The 14,968-nt window shown below is 61.7% G+C and overlaps 1 protein-coding gene across 4 annotated transcripts in view; it reads right to left on the bottom strand.

The window, feature by feature from the left end:
- CACNA2D2 (calcium voltage-gated channel auxiliary subunit alpha2delta 2) overlaps positions 1 to 14,968 on the bottom strand; it is a 194,697-nt gene that overhangs the window by 19,303 nt on the left and 160,426 nt on the right. For 2 of the 4 annotated variants that reach the window (XM_067002844.1, XM_067002846.1), the window contains exons 5-10: positions 12,200 to 12,253; positions 5,508 to 5,646; positions 2,538 to 2,669; positions 2,376 to 2,433; positions 272 to 322; positions 79 to 178 (exon numbers count right to left, since the gene is read on the bottom strand). In XM_067002844.1, coding sequence (XP_066858945.1) covers positions 79 to 178; positions 272 to 322; positions 2,376 to 2,433; positions 2,538 to 2,669; positions 5,508 to 5,646; positions 12,200 to 12,253 — 534 coding nt within the window. The remainder of the gene's footprint in view (positions 1 to 78; positions 179 to 271; positions 323 to 2,375; positions 2,434 to 2,537; positions 2,670 to 5,507; positions 5,647 to 12,199; positions 12,254 to 14,968) is intronic. The other 2 variants (XM_067002845.1, XM_067002847.1) reach the window with 1 other exon arrangement.

Genomic DNA, 14,968 nt, shown 5'->3' with positions numbered 1-14,968 from the left:
CTCCCCTGCCCAGCCCCTGGCCGGGCGCCGGGCTGCAGGCACGGGGCCGCCGGGGGCCCCGCGGGGCGCAGCGCTCACCGAGGCCACGTTGACGTAGTCGTCGTCCGAAAGGGTGTCCAGCATCTCGTACACCGAGGTCTTCATCAGCTTGAGGGTGAGGCCGCTCACGCTGCCGCTCCTGGCCGCAGAGAGGGGAGGTGGGGGCTCGGCAGCGCGGGGCGGAGGGGGCACGGGGGTCCCCGCAGCCCCGCCGCCCGCCCGCCGTACTCACACGTCCACGATGATGACCATGTCCTTCGGAGAGGAGGCGCCTTGGATGTACCTGCGGGGCGCAGAGGGGTCAGTATTGGGGGGGGGGGGTCCCGACCCCGCTGCGTGCAGCCCCGAGCGCAGCCGTGCCGCGACCCCGCTGGGGCGAGGACGTGGAGCGGTGCTGCCAGCCCGCCGCTCGCTGCCGCACCAGCCTAACGAGCTCTAAATGCTAAACTCCTCCATCATCGCGGGCCCTTTTCTGCACGCTGATTATGCTGACACACGCATCCATATTAAGATGCTATTTACCCCCCCCCCCCCCCGGTAGCTTCAAAGGCCAGGCTGATGAGGTTATTTTTAGCTACGAGGAGGAAAAATAATAATAACACGTACATCATCCCCCCTGCAAACAATGAGGGAAACCTTCCTCGCCCCTCAAAGGCGGCCGGGCGGCTCCCTGCCATGCGGAGGGGTCCTGGGGCTGCCCCCAGCCCGGCGGTGCCACCCGGCACGGGATGGGGACGGGCTCTGCTGCTCGCCCCCGCTCCTGCTGCCCCCGAGCCCCAGGCCCTCCCCGCTGGCGCTGGGGTCACTGCCGGGTGGCTGCAGCTGGGCGGGGGGCTTGGCACCCGCCCGCTCCCCCCGCTGGGCTCCCCGCAAACTAAGATGCTGCTCGTAATGGGTTGTGGCAGCGCATTTATCTCCGGGTGCCCCGCTCAGATTAATACCCAGGGCTCCGCAGGAAAAGGCTTTATTTAATGGGGCCATTTATCAAGGGAGGGGAAGGAAAGCGAGCGGCGCTGGCGGTCCTGGGCGATGCGACGGCTCTGCCGTCCCACAGGGGCTGGAGGCAGGCCTAGGGACATGGGGACCTGGGGACCAAGACCTGGGGACCCGCTGTGCCCCACAGAGGGCTCTCGGGGTGGATGCCCACGGGTGTGGTGTGGGCTGCGTGGTGCACCGGAGCCCTGAGCAATGGTGGGGAGCAAAGGGGTGCCCCCACCCCGAGGGGTGCTGCCACTGCTCCGCGGCAAGGCGGGCGAGCACGGCGCCAGCCGGGCAGCTCGTTAGCCCCCACCCTCATCAGCAGCCCCCAGAACACCCAGCCCTCCTCTAACAGCCCCCACGGCTGCCACAGCAGAGAGCAGTTAATATTAATGCCGAGAAATCACAGATAATTAACCTGAATAATGGGACCATTAATTTTCTGACAAGGAGAGGGTCTGGCTAGGGCTGCACCCTGTGCGGAGCCGGGTGCCAGGGCTGCGGGCACCCCCCCGTCCCCAAAGCCCAGCACTGGGCAGGGACCCAGGCTCGGCACGACGGGGCCGTGGGATGCTCCGGCCGGGACGTGCCAGCTCCGTGCTCTGCCCACATCGAGGAGCTGCCGGGGACACGTGGTGGAAACGGGGCGCAGATGGGCACTGAGGGGGACGGATGTTTTCTGGGGAGCAGGGGGACCCCTGGCATCGCTGAGCACCCAGCCGCAGGCGGGCAGAGCAACAATTTTTTGGGTGGCCCTTCGGGAGCCCAGGAGTTGGACTCGACGGCCCCGTGGGTCCCTCCGCCTCGGCTGTTCTACGAGCCTGTGGTGCTTGGCGCTGCCAGGCGGGCACGTCTGCCTGGGCTGACGGCGAGTGGCTCCGGCACGCTCAGCTCGGTGCGCAGCTGAATCGGAGCTCGCAGCTATCGCTGCAGCGCCGGCTGGCTCTGTCTCTGCGTTTATCGCGCCGTCCCTTCTGGCTCGGCTCTTCGCGAGCCGCTCGCCTCCCCGTTTAAATGGGTCGCTGCGGGAACGCTCGCACCGCGGCGGCGGGGGGCCCCGGGGGTGCAGGGCAGGGGGCAGCTCTACCTGCTTCATCTGGATCTAAGGATTTATCTCTCCATCTCCCTCTGCCTTCCCGGCGCTGGAAGAGGGGAGGGGAGCGGGAGATGAAAGCTGCAGCTTGGATGCCCCTGCCTGTGTTATTGTATCCATTTTCCAATGCCAACGATGTGTGAAATGAAAATTGGACAGAGCTGGCTGCTCCCGGAGCCGGAGTCTGGCGTGCCGGGGGGTGGCAGGGAGGGGGGATTGGGGGGCGGGGGGCCCTTCCTGCCCCCCCTGGCCCTTGTCCCCTTACCAGGGCCGTCTGCGCACATCGTAGAGGTCGATCTTGTTGGGGGCTCTCCACGGGGTGGCTGCGGGCGAAAGGCGGGCGGTGAGCGAGGCGCTGCCATCTCCCCAGGGACGCCGTCCCCGCGCGGGGGGACCCTGGGGACAGAGGGACGCCCCCGCCACGCACCGGGGTAGTAGCGGGTGACGCCGGTGGCGCTGCCGAAAACCTGCCAGAGCAGGGAGGGGTCCTCCTTGCGGTTCTCGATGAAGACGTCCTCCAGCGCCTGCGTCCAGTTCAGCTCGTTGAGGATGACGGTGGCTGCAAGGCACAGAGCGGGTGGCTGGGGGACGGGGACCGCTGCGTGTCCCTTCTGCCCCTTCCCGAGGAGGAGCCCAGAGGGGCCTGGCAGCTGTCACCGCGTCCCCCCTGTCCCCTGCGGGGCTCAGCACCAGTGGCACCAGCCCGCTGTCCCCCTCGGCTCCGGGAGGGGACACCCACCGCCGTGGTCTCACCCTCCTTCCAGTAAATGCCTCCTGGGACTGTGCCAGCCCAGTGCCAGGGACAGCCACCGGTGGGACACGGACGGGCCCTGCTCTGCATTCCCGCTGGCCCCCGCACCTGACGCAAAAGCAATTAAGATGCCAGCAAACAGAGGCTTTAAATTATTCAGCTATTAAAGCAGAAGATAAGCTGCCGGCAGCCTCCGCCCGTGGTTAATTAAACGGGGCCGGTGGAGCGCGGGGAGGCTGCCGGGCAGCACGTGGGGACAGCAGGACGTCCCCGTGGGCACGGGGACCCTCCTGGCACCCCCAGCTCTTGGGGAGCCCCACGGCGTCCCCACATCCCGCTGACCACCCCAGCCAGACGTGCCTCCTGCCACGAGCTCCCAAGCCATTTCCGAGCCCAGGGCCGCGCAGCGCTGGGTTCCCTGGAGCCGCTCCGTGGCTCGGGGCCGGCCCTGCCACGGGACGTGCTTTGTGCCACCGGGAGGCTGCCGCGTCCTCCCGGCACGGGGCTGGGCACGGCCACCACAGCTGGGACACGGCCACAGCCCAGGGACTTCTGCGGAGGAGGGCAGCCACCAAGGCTCACGCATTCCTATATATATGTATAGATATATATACACCCTCCCGATATATGCATATATATACGTACCCTCCCTGTGCACACACAACCCCTATTATCATCCCTGTGCACAAACACAGCCCCTACGTGGGATCTGTGTGCATACTCAGTCTTTACACGGGGACATGGCCACAGCCCCTGTATGTCCTGTCTCCCACACACGGCCCCTGCACCCCTCCGTGCACACACGGCCCCTACACCTCTGTCCATGAGCGCCGCCCCTCTACGCTCCCTGTGCAGGGACGCAGCCCCCACACACACAGACGCAGCCCTCCCGGTGTGTGGACCAACGAGCCTGGGACACCTCCTGTCCCTGTGGGTGAGGGCCGGAGCTGCCACCCCAGGTGACACAGGGTGCAGGGCGCAGGGCTCGGGTGGCTGGAGGTGCTCCGTGGTGCGGCTGCTCTGCGCCCTCCTGTCCCCGTCCCCACCTCGTCCCCGTGCCCAGCAGCGTGAGCCCAGCCCTGCCCCGCCAGAGAGAGATTGCGGCTTTAATTAAAAGTGGCACAGTAAATAAAGCACATATAGGATGTAATTTGCGTGTGTAGCCAGGGGTGACGGCGGAGGGCGTCTCCGCAGGGTTTTCAGCAGCGTGCCAGGCAGCGATAGCGCCTCTCCAGCGGGCCCCGCGGGGACGTGTCCCCGGTGTCCCCAGCCCACCCGCCGTCCCTGCAGGCCGGTGGCCCTGTGCTGCTCTCCGAGTCGTGTCCCAGCCAGGCAGGGGGGTGGCGTGGCTCTGCCCGGGCATCGGCACCGCACCGGCCGGCGAGCGGGGGGCTCGGGGTAACGGCTAGTTCTTCCCAGCCCTGCCTCCCCCTGCTCTCAGGATTTGCTTCATTAGCTGCCCAGCCTGTGCCGGCTAGCTAATAAAACTAATTGCAGTTTCTCATCCGGTGATGCCGACGCGGTGAAACCGTTCCACCCGACGCGGCTCCGAGCGTGCAGGACAGAAGCACGAGCTTGGCCCCTGTCAGCTCACCAAGTGTCACCGAGAGGGGCCGGGCGGAGGTGAGGGGGTGTGGAGATGTGTGGGGGTACAGGGGGGGCCCCCCCCGGCAGCAGCAGGGTCTGTGCCTGGGCGCAGGATGCGGCCAGGGCCTGCGGGAGGCCGGGGTCCGGCCGGGAGCGGTGCCCGGCTCTGTGCGGAGCAGCCGCTAGAGGGAAATGCAGACCGACCGCCACCGCGTGCCAGCGCAGCACGGAGAGGCGGCAGAGCTCCAGAAGCTCGGGGACCGTCACCTCCCGGTGGGGACACGCCAGCCCGGCCCGGGACCACAAGGTGGTGTGGCACGTCCGTGTCGTCCTGCACAAGCCCCTCATCCAGCCATCCGTCTGTCCGTGCATCCATCCACGCCCCCGCCACCCTGGTGCACGCCGCTCCCCCCGTCTTGCCCAGCTCCAGGGCTGGACCGCCAACCTCAGCACGGTCTCTGGGGTCCCCAGGGAGCCGCAGGGGCGCTGCCGTGGGACTGCAGATCCCCACCCCATTCTACAATAGCCCTTCTTGCAGGATTTCACCTGCCCTTCCTACCCTTCCAAAGCCTCAGCCCAAAGCAGCCTGAACCCAGCGAGCACCCGTACCTGCTTCTCCCAGTTCCCCCTGCTCAGCCCCGTTTCGCCCCCTTTTAGGAGCTGGGAGCCCCCGCCTCGGGAGCTGCTCCCAGCACGGAGCTGCTCTGTCCCTCTGATCGTCTCCGGCTCCTGCTCTGAGCCTCCTCCTACGGGGAGGATCACAGCCACGCGTCGGCCGTGTGGGCGCAGCGGGATTTACACCATAATTACCGTTTCTCCTTTGCTTTCCACCCCTTCCCCAAAAACCCCTAACACCTGATGCTCCTCTTTGGTCTGCACTGAGCTGCTGCAGCGCAGGGACCCAGCGGGTCACTAACACTGGGGGACGGCGGCTGAGAGCCACTGGGCCTGGCAGGGACCCCAGGGACACAGTCCCCAGGGCTGTGGCACCGAGAGCCGGCCATGTGGAGGCTGTGCCCGGCCTCGCAGCACAGAGCCGAGCGGGTCGAGGGCACTCACAGCCTTTGTAGATGTCCGTGGGGATCTGCACTGCGGCGTACGAGTAGTTAACCTTGGTCTTGAAGTTGGCGTCGTCGGTGAACTCCAGCTTCAGGGAGTTGGACTTCTCCCGCTCGATCTCTTCTCCATCAGGATCGTCCTGGGGAAGGAGCAGAGCGCGTGGGGACACCGGGGACGTGTGCGGGGTGCCCCCACCCGAAGCCAGCGCCAGCCCACCCCGCGCAGACCGGCAGCGCTGGCTGGGGCGGCTGAGCTCGCCTTAGCCTTGGCACCGAGCTTGGTAGCACGGCAGGTCTGAAACCAGAAAAAAAAACCCACCCGGGCAAAAAAAAAAAAAAAAAAAAAAAAGCCTTGAAAATCAATTAGCAGCAAAAGGCAACTATCAAAGAACAAATTAAAACGGAGTGCAGCTTAACGCTCTGTCAATAAGCAATGCAAACAATATTTAATTATGGTGGAGAGATGGCAAATTCCCCACTGCTGGCGCTGGAGCGCGCTCCCTCCGTCACAGCCGCTCCTCTCCCCCGGCACCGAGCGGAGGGGCCCTGGGCTGCCGCATGGGGACGTCCCCTGCCCAAGCCACGAGTGCCCCCGAGGACACAGGGCAGACCTCGGCCCGCGCCTGCAGGACACGGCAATGGGTGGGAGGGGGGGAGAAGAGACGGAGCAACCTCGCTACAGAGCTGCAGAAATCACCTCTGCCATCGTGCCAGGGGCGAGGAAAGCCAGGGGGAGGTGACGGCAGGGGAAGGAGGGCACAGCGGCTGGGACAGCTGCTGGCAACCAGCTGTGAGAGGCTCAGGGCAGGAGGAGGATGAGGAGGAGGATGCTGCCCCTCATGCTCCCCGGAGCCATCAGCTCTCCCACCAGCGTCTTCCCAAAAAGAGCCGGAGTCACAGGAGGACGCGCAGAGATGCCACCTCCCCCGTGACAGCTTGGGACAGACGCCCAGGCGGTGACATTCCCCTGACATTGTGAGGGTGGCAAAACCATTCGCCACAGCTCGGGCGAATAACAGGATTGATATGCAAGGTTTGGTTTTTAATTCCAGCAGATGCATCGGCAGTGTCAGCACGCCGCAGAGCCGATGCGACCGCGGGGCCGCCGGCCGCCCGGAAAGATGCTGAACTCAATTACGGCTGAGGGAGCCCAGCAGCAGGCAGGGGACGGCTCTGCCTCCCCAGAGCGACGTCGCTGAGATTGAAATCCAGATTACACTCTCCATTTCACGTAAATCCTGAGAAAAAGAACGAACTTGGCTGCCTGACCCACCACAAAGCCCCAGAAGAGTTCGCCTGGTGCCCTCGGCTGAAAAAAGGCCGCGGCCGTGCCGCGTGATACCCAGAGAGCGGGTCCAGCCAAAAACGTGCTCCTGACGTGGGGCTCAGCTCTCTGCTGCGAGCACCGGACTGTCCCTGCCCGCCCGCGAGCACCGGGCCTCATTCAGGGGCTGAGAACGGGCTTTGGAGGGATGCGGCAAATGCTGGACAATGCCATTGCCCCGGGGCGCCTGCAGCACCCGAACCTCTGCTTGGCCACCCAAACATCTCCTCCTGAGCCCTGGCGACCCCCAGCCTCACCCCCGCCAGCAGGAACATCAATTCCCCACTATTCCCCCCTCACTGTCGAGTTTATTCACAACGTCACCAGAGCCGGAACCACTGGATATAATTCCCGGTCCCGTGTTTATCATTATTCCCTTATATCACCCACATCCGAGGGGCTAATTTGTATTCTCCGAGGTTCGGTGCCGTCTGGCTGCTCTCATTCATGTAGCTGTAAAGAGGCATATGTATAGATCTCGGAGACAAATACGCAGCTATCTGTACATAGGACACTTCATGCATCACTGACACCCATACAGCAAGCAGACCCACGGCGAGCTGATGCTATCCGAGCTACATGTACCCTTTATCCATAAATCTCCTGACCCCAACTGAGATATCCCTGTTGAAGCCAGGCGGAATTTGGCTCCTGGGACGGGGACATCGCTGCCCAGATGAAGCTGCCCGAAGCCATCGCCAGCCCAGGCAGGGACAGCAGCACCTCGGTGCTGGATTGGGCTGAAGGAAACCACATGAATGGGGCCAGGAGAAGAAATCCCGCACTAAATTGGTATATTAGAACAAAGGAGAAAACGATTCAAGCTCTCCTGGATTTACATCGCTTTAACTGAGAGCACCTCGGTGGGTCCCTAGCCGGATTTTGCAGCGTTTCTCATCATTACCTTTCACAAGGACTCCAAAACATCTATTTTATCTTTGAAATGTTACGATACGTCCAACAGAACATAAATAGATGATACGGATCTGAATACCTTATTTGATACACCCCGCTAGAAGCCTTTTCTTTGGCCATGCATCAGTATTACACGTATTTATTGCTTCAGCGAGGAGCCGTCGCGCTGGGAACTTTCACCACCTCCAGCGCTTTAGGAGCTGGGTGGAAAGCCACAGTCTGTTTCTAGTTTTTCTCCCCTATGTTCCCCAGATCAGTGAGGAACACCCGGGAGCCAGCACTTTGTGCAGGTTTACCCCACATTTTACCGCTGGCGATTCCCTTTCCGTCTGCTCCCGATGGATGGGGGGCACAGAGGAGCGGAGCCCCGGCACTGCCCGAAGCTTTCCCGGGGCTGGGCGGGAGGAAGGGCTGTCGGGGTTGCGGTTACGGCTCTAGGTGTGCCGTGCCGTGCCGTGCCGTGCCGTGCCGGCCCTCGGAGGACACCACCGGCCCTCGCTGCAGTTTGGGGTTCGGGGCGCATGACCTGGCACAGCCCCGCCATGCCTCGGCGAGGCAGCTCCAGCGGATGCGAACGCCCCCGTGCATCTCCATGGGAACGAGCCACCGCCGCTAATGATGGCTGTTCAAATGTCAGCGCCGATGACAAACGCCCGGCTGACGCGGCCAGTGGGTTCGGCCCCGCAGCCTCGTCCCTCCTCGCCCTGCCGGGTACCCCGGCACCCCGATCCTATCCGCAGGCTCCCAGCCCCTAGCAAGGGCGGATCACCCCGAAATATCATCTGTGGATATTTCCCACCAATCCGCGTTAAAAGCCAGCGAAATGCAGATCTCCAGGTGCCGTGACTGCTCCGGCTGATGAACACGCCGAGCACGCGGCCGCGGGTCGCCTGCAGGCCCCGCAGCTCCGCGCGGGCCGGGGGCACAGCCGGCCCCGAGCAGCGCCAAGGTCGCGCAAGGTGGCGGGGAGGAGAGGCACGGTGACAGCACGCGCCGCTCCCCCTGGGGCCCGGGAGCGTTTCAGCCTCAGCTAGAAAATGAAGCGGTGTTTTTTTTTTTTTTGTTACTTTTGCCAGAAAGGACGGATTCTGGGAGGTGAGATGGGGTGGGGAGGGAGCGAGGTGGGGGCTGCGGGGCTGCCCTCTGGTCCCACAGCAAGGCCTAAGGCACCGGCTGAGGGACCCCAGGCAAGTGCAGAAGCGCCCTTCTCCATCTTAAATTCCTCAGCTTTCCCTGAAATCCAGCTATTTAATGCCAGGGAGAGAGGCAGCGTGTTCTCCAGCCACGTTCCTGCTTTTACAGCAGCACAGGTTATAAATAACAATCAGCCTCTCCTGCTAGCCGGCTCCCCTATCCCCCTTCTCTCTTTTTTTTTTAATCTTTGCCAAAGGTACTGTTTAGAGATCTTTCTAGACCATTTATTTTTAAATTACCAGCCAGAGGAGAGAAGAAGGGGGGGGGGGGGGAGGAAGGAAAAAAAAGAAAAAAGGCAAAAGAAAGAAACTTCTCGGGCTGATAGCTTATCGGGAGGAAATCCAAATGTCACATGAGTCGAGGAAGTTGGAAGATTAAATTTTCCAACACCCTTCATCTGCTGCTGACATTTCAGGGCTTGTTCCCCCTCCTCCCTCCCCCCTGTGCAGCCGAGGAGCGGTGCCGCGGTGCCGGGGCTGGCGAGGGGCGAGGGAGGAAGGCGGGCACGGGGTGCTCCGGGTGCCAGGGCAGCAGCCCCACGGTGGAGCAGGCTGACCCCTGCAGCCCCCGGGCACCCCGCGGAGCAGATCCCCACGGCGTGGCCGTGGAGGAACCCACGCAGGAGCAGGAGGCCCGGGGGAGCCGTCCCCAGGGGGGGACCCGTGCTGGGGCCGTTTGCTCCCGACGGACAGACCCCGCGGTGCGGGCCCACACCGAGCGGTGCTCGAAGAGCTGCGGGCTGTGGGCAGCCCACGCGGGACCAGCTCGGGAGGGGACCCCACGTGGAGCAGGGCAGGCGGTGAGCGTGAAGGAGCGGCAGGGACGAGGCGCTGGGGACTGAGCGCAGCCCTGCTCCCTGCTGCTGGGGGGAGGCAGCAGAGGGAGGACGAGGGAGGTGGTTTGGGTTGGCCTTCAGCCCTCACTGCTCTCGTCCGTTCGCAACTGGCAATAAATTCCATCGGTCTCCCTACGCTGAGTCTGTTTTGCCCGTGACAGTAACTGGTGAGCGACCTCCCTGTCCTCACCTCAACCCACGAGATTTTTCATCCCATCTTCTCCCCACGTCCCACTGAGGAAGGGGAGCAGGAGCGCGGCGTGGTGGAGCCGAGCCCCAGTGCAGCCACCGCACGGACATGGGGCAGTGCTCAGGGTCGTTCTGCAGCAGGGCTGCTGCAGGAAGAGCTGCCTGGAAAACCCAGCTTTAGCTCCCGACTGGCAAAAAACAGTTTTTAGCTTGCTTTTTATCCCTGCCTGTTTATCCCTGCTGTTTATCCCTGCCTAAAAAAAATAAAGTTTGTTTTTTTTTTTTTTTTTTTTTTTCTTAACAAAACAGGAACAAAACGTTTTGGGTCAAGAAGCCCTATCTCCTCTCTTTTTGCAGCCCTCCATCCCCCTGCACCAGCAGACCGGATTGCTGCCTTGGAGAAGTGAAAATATTCTGTTCAGAGGGTGGCAAAAGGAAAACATCCGACTTCTAATTGCTTTAAGCGCTGAATTCTGCTCCCCCCCAAGGGCATGTTCAGCTGGCACAAATCTGCATTTCCCAGCACAGAAATGACTCCGAGCCCTCTGCGCGGCCGCAGCAAAGACCCCCTCCAGCCCTGCCACCTCTCAGTGCCGCAGGGTCAGCAGAGCCACCCGGCACGAAGCCCAGGTTTGCTCCCAGAGGCACCGCAGGGGGACCGGTCCTGCAGGGGACAGGGATGGGGACGAGGGCTGGGGCTTGCACAGATGTCCCCCCAAGGGCGGACGCCAGGCCCCGATGGGTGCTGCTGTGCCATGGGGACAACTCTGCAACTGCAGCAGCGAAACCCCACTTTACAGCCTGGGAAACCCTTCCAGCAGAGAACGGCACATCCCCGAGGACGCTGGCCTGATTTCAGCATCATCCCCTGCCATACGCGGAATAATAAAAACTGAAAATCGCTTCATTTCTGCGTTGTTCTGCCTGTGATACCCAACTGAGAGTGGCTGCTGATTTCAACGCTTCTCCGTGGATAAATTTTGCATCCCTTGCTAGCAGGAAACGGTGAAAACTTTGCTTCTGTAAACATGTGGAGAGCCTTGTGGTCCCCCAGGAAAATTTTCTGCTATCCCAGTTGTTAAAAACCACTACGAAATCCCAAATCTGTTTAGGAAGATAGTGGAGCCGAGTGCGAGCAAAATGAATAGGAAGCTCATTTCTTCCTCCCCCTTGTTAAACGTGCCATAAGGCTCGTGAATAAGTCCCAGTTACATTGAATAGGCATTGTCTATCAGAACTAACTTCATTTCAGCAAGATCCTACTCAATTTAAATATAAGAATTGAGGCAAAATAAAGAAAAGATGGAAAGACCGCTATTTAGCTCGATTCAGACCTTCTGCTATCATCTCCCTCCTTTTTTTATTTCAGCATCATCTCCTTTTCTCTCCGTTACCTTTGCTGGAAGTAAACTGGCTGGGGTTTCACTGGGCAGCAGCAATGGCACCAGCAGGGAGCTGGCGCCGGGTGACAGCGGCCAGCTGTGGGCAGCGGGGACGTCCAGGTCCCCTGTCCCCTGCCCTGCAGTGACAGCAGAAGCCCTGCCCAGCCTGACAGATGGCTCAGTCCTGCTCTGTGTCTCCTGGGCTCGGAGCTGCCGCCCTCCCTGCTCCCTCCCTCTCCTCGAGTGCCAGCCATTTTTTTCTCCACTTTGACCCAAAATCTGCTTTAATGCACGGGACAGTCGCGGTGGGATGGAGCAAGGATGCAAGACCCCCTGGGCTTGCCCAAGGCCAGGTCAGACATTGCTCCTGGCAGGGCCCGTACAACAGAAGTCAGGATCTGGCCCTGCTGACCCCCACCTGCGAGCCCTGCGACGATGTCCCCAGCGTGCCACCAGCGCGGGCGACGCGGGCAAACGCCAGCCCCCTCGGGAGCATGGGCAGAGCGGAGCTGTCGGGTGTGGATTTAAAGCCCTGATTGCCAGAAATCACAGGACGGCTGTGCCGGGAGGGGGGCAGAGAATTAGCTTCGGTCTCTAATTAAAGATTTGCTCTTCATTTGAATTTCAGATGCCAGCTTTAATTTTAGAAACTTTCGCAGCAGCAGAGGGACCTGCCCACCTGGCTGCTCCTGGGCCCAGCGCTGGGGGGACAGATGGATGAGGACAGCCACGCTGTGCCCATCGTGGAGCTTGGGACCCCCGGGCAGCCCCGCCAGCGGCGTGGGACAGCCCCAGCGAGGGTCACAGGGAGGAGCCCGTGCCCGCGGCGCAGCAGGGGTACTCACGGTACTCACGGTACTCACGTATTCCGTGTCTGCCTTGGAGTCGTAGTACTCGATGTCTTCCTCCTGCAGAGAGAGGGGGCAGCTGGGTTAGTGCCCATCGTGGATGGACCCATGGGGGTCCCCATCACCGCCCCCGTTCCCCCTTACCCATCCCTCTGTGCCTCCACCAGCCACCGCACCGCTGGGGACGCCGCCCTGCCTGCCCCAGGCTGCCATGGGGACAGTGCCGGGACCCTCCATGTCCCGTGCCTGCCCTCCGAGGACCTGGCCGCCTCCTGCGTGGCCAAACAGCCCCGGGACAGTGCCACCGGTGTGACACACGGCTGCGCGTGTCCCCGCACCCGGGGTGCTCCGGTCCCGCTGCGGGAGCTGCGGCAGAGCCGGGCAGAGGAGCGCAGCGGGGTGGCCGTCCCTCCCCTCCTTCCCGTGTGCCTGAAACGGGCGAGCAGCATCCTCGCTTCCACGCAAATGCGCGTCGTTAATTTGGGGTATTTAGAAGCTATTTAGGCAGAAAGGCCTGCTCAGACTCCTCTTCCCTGCCTGCTAGGACGTGAGGCAGCTGATAACATTCATAAAGAGGCAGGCAATTCAGAGAGCAGTAATACTGTCAAAACAGAATTTCATCTCCCATCAAAAGGGGTAATTAAAGGGCACTTGGGGGCTCTCTTCTGCGTGCAGGGATGCGAGCACGAAGGCAGGCAGCGATGGCGGGGTGACATGTCTGCCTGCTGCTCCAGCAGCCCGCAGCGGCCGCCGCGCACAACCACCCCTCTCCCCTGCGCCGCAGAGCCCAGGCAGCGGTCTGCGATGCTCCGTGCTGCTATTATATAAAGAGGCAAGGCAGCCGCGCTCAGAGCAGCCAAGGAGGGTGGAAACCCAGCTTCAGGAGATCGGGGCAAATCGCTGAGCCACCCAGGAGGGGAGTGAGGCCGGGGCGAAGTCCCTAGTGGCTGCTGGACGAAAGCCTGGGGCGGCCGTGCCACCAGAGCTGGGGACTGGGGACAGCGTGGCCGAGTGGCTGTCCCCAGCACACTCAGCACCCTGGCTCACTGCTCCTGGTGACGCCCCAGCAGGATGGGGACTGCCAACGGTGGCTTCAGCATCCTCCTCTGCAGCCCCTCCGGCTCCGACTGCCGCAATAAGGAAGAGCCGAGAGGGGAAAGTGAAAAAAAAACCACGAAGCAGCATCTTCCAATTTCTGCTATTAAAAAGCCTAGTCATTAAGGGAATGTACTTATTAATTATCTGTGATTTGTTGTGAAATGCTGAGGGGTTTACAACAACAAGAAGAGGGAAAAAATTAATTTCTCTCCGGATGGCCTCCCGGCACCCTCCTCGCACCGCCGCGGCCCCGCGCACGCCCCTGCCCCTTGCCTGCGCCGCGTCCCCCCAGGTCTGCGGCCATCTGCACGCCGTAATTAAAGGAACCCCTGGGAGACCCGTAACACAAACGAGCTAATTTCATGTCTAATGATCTTTAATCAGAAGTGAGTGTGACTAACAACAGCCATCCAGAAGGTGCTTTGTTACTCATTTTATCTCCCACCGGCTCCTCCGAAAAGCTCCGTTCCCCGCTGGCACGCGGTGGCCCCGCTCCTGTGGTGGTGAGGGGAAGAACCGGCCGGTGTCACTGGTACATGGGGAGCAGGGACCTCCTCCATGGCCGGGGAGTCCTAAACCATGGCACTGATGACTCCAGGAGCAGTCGGGTGCCCTCCTGTCCCCGCTCCATGCCTCGGGCGAGGTCTGTGCAGGTGACACAGCACGTGCGGGACAGCCAGCGTCACCGCAACCCCATCCTGGTGCCCCTCGCAGCCATCCCAGGGATGCTGGCGTCTCCCGAGGGGAAGCAGGGAGCCCCACAATTTCCTCTCCCTCATATTTGCCTTTAAAGCCATGCTCTTCTTCTTCACCTAATTCTCTCTTCCTCCTCCTCTGGTCCACGTTAAATCAAGCGCACGGCCTGTGTAAATAGCACTGGTATTTCTGGAGTCTTTCAGAATAAATACCAATAAAGAAAACAAGTGGGTGAAGATATTGAGGGATTTCGGGGCGAGAGCCCCCAAGCAGAGCCCTCGCCTCTTGCAAATGAGCCTGTGCAGGAGCACGTTGCTGGTTTGAACTGGTGGAAGGGAGGCAGGCACTGGGTTAACCACTGCCCCTGTGCTCCCCCGTCATCCCCCCGCAGCAGCTGCGTGACGGCACTGCGAGCATCGCTACAGGAGAAGCACGGGGTAATTTTAGCCTTCAGGTACGTGGAAATCACCTTGGGAGTTAAGTGCAATCACGGAGCAATCTGCAAAAGCTGGTGAAGCCACCCAGGAAGCAGGGTGCTGGCACCAAGCCCTCACATTTTGGGGTCCCCTCCTGGACGGGGCTGTGGGGCTGCCCCGGGCCAGCGCCTCGCTGGGGACCCCAGGCCCCGTGTGTCTCCCCTGGGTCCTCCCGAACAGCCCCAGTGCTCCCGCTCCTCCAGCTCAGCCCCTACACGAGAAGCTAATTAATTAAAGCAGCCTGTGAGCTGCTTGAGAGCTACAAGCCGATTCCTCTCCAGCTGCTCAAGAGGATGCTGTTCCAGCACCGTGATCCATGCCACGCGCTCGGAGATGAGGTTTGAGCTCCGGAACACAAGGACAAGGACCAGGGCTGGAAAGGCTCCGGTGCCAGCACAGTGGAGAGCCCGTGGGGAGCAGGCACCATCTCCTCCCCAGCCTCCACAGGCACTGAAATAGGACATTTTTTTTTCACAATTCCAGCAACTAAAAATAACATTAGAAA

The sequence above is a fragment of the Anser cygnoides genome, chromosome 10 (genome assembly GCF_040182565.1).
Source record: "Anser cygnoides isolate HZ-2024a breed goose chromosome 10, Taihu_goose_T2T_genome, whole genome shotgun sequence".
NCBI lineage: Eukaryota > Metazoa > Chordata > Aves > Anseriformes > Anatidae > Anser > Anser cygnoides.
The sequence above is the reverse complement of the archived record's forward strand: the minus strand, read 5'-3'. Positions and strand labels throughout refer to the sequence as shown.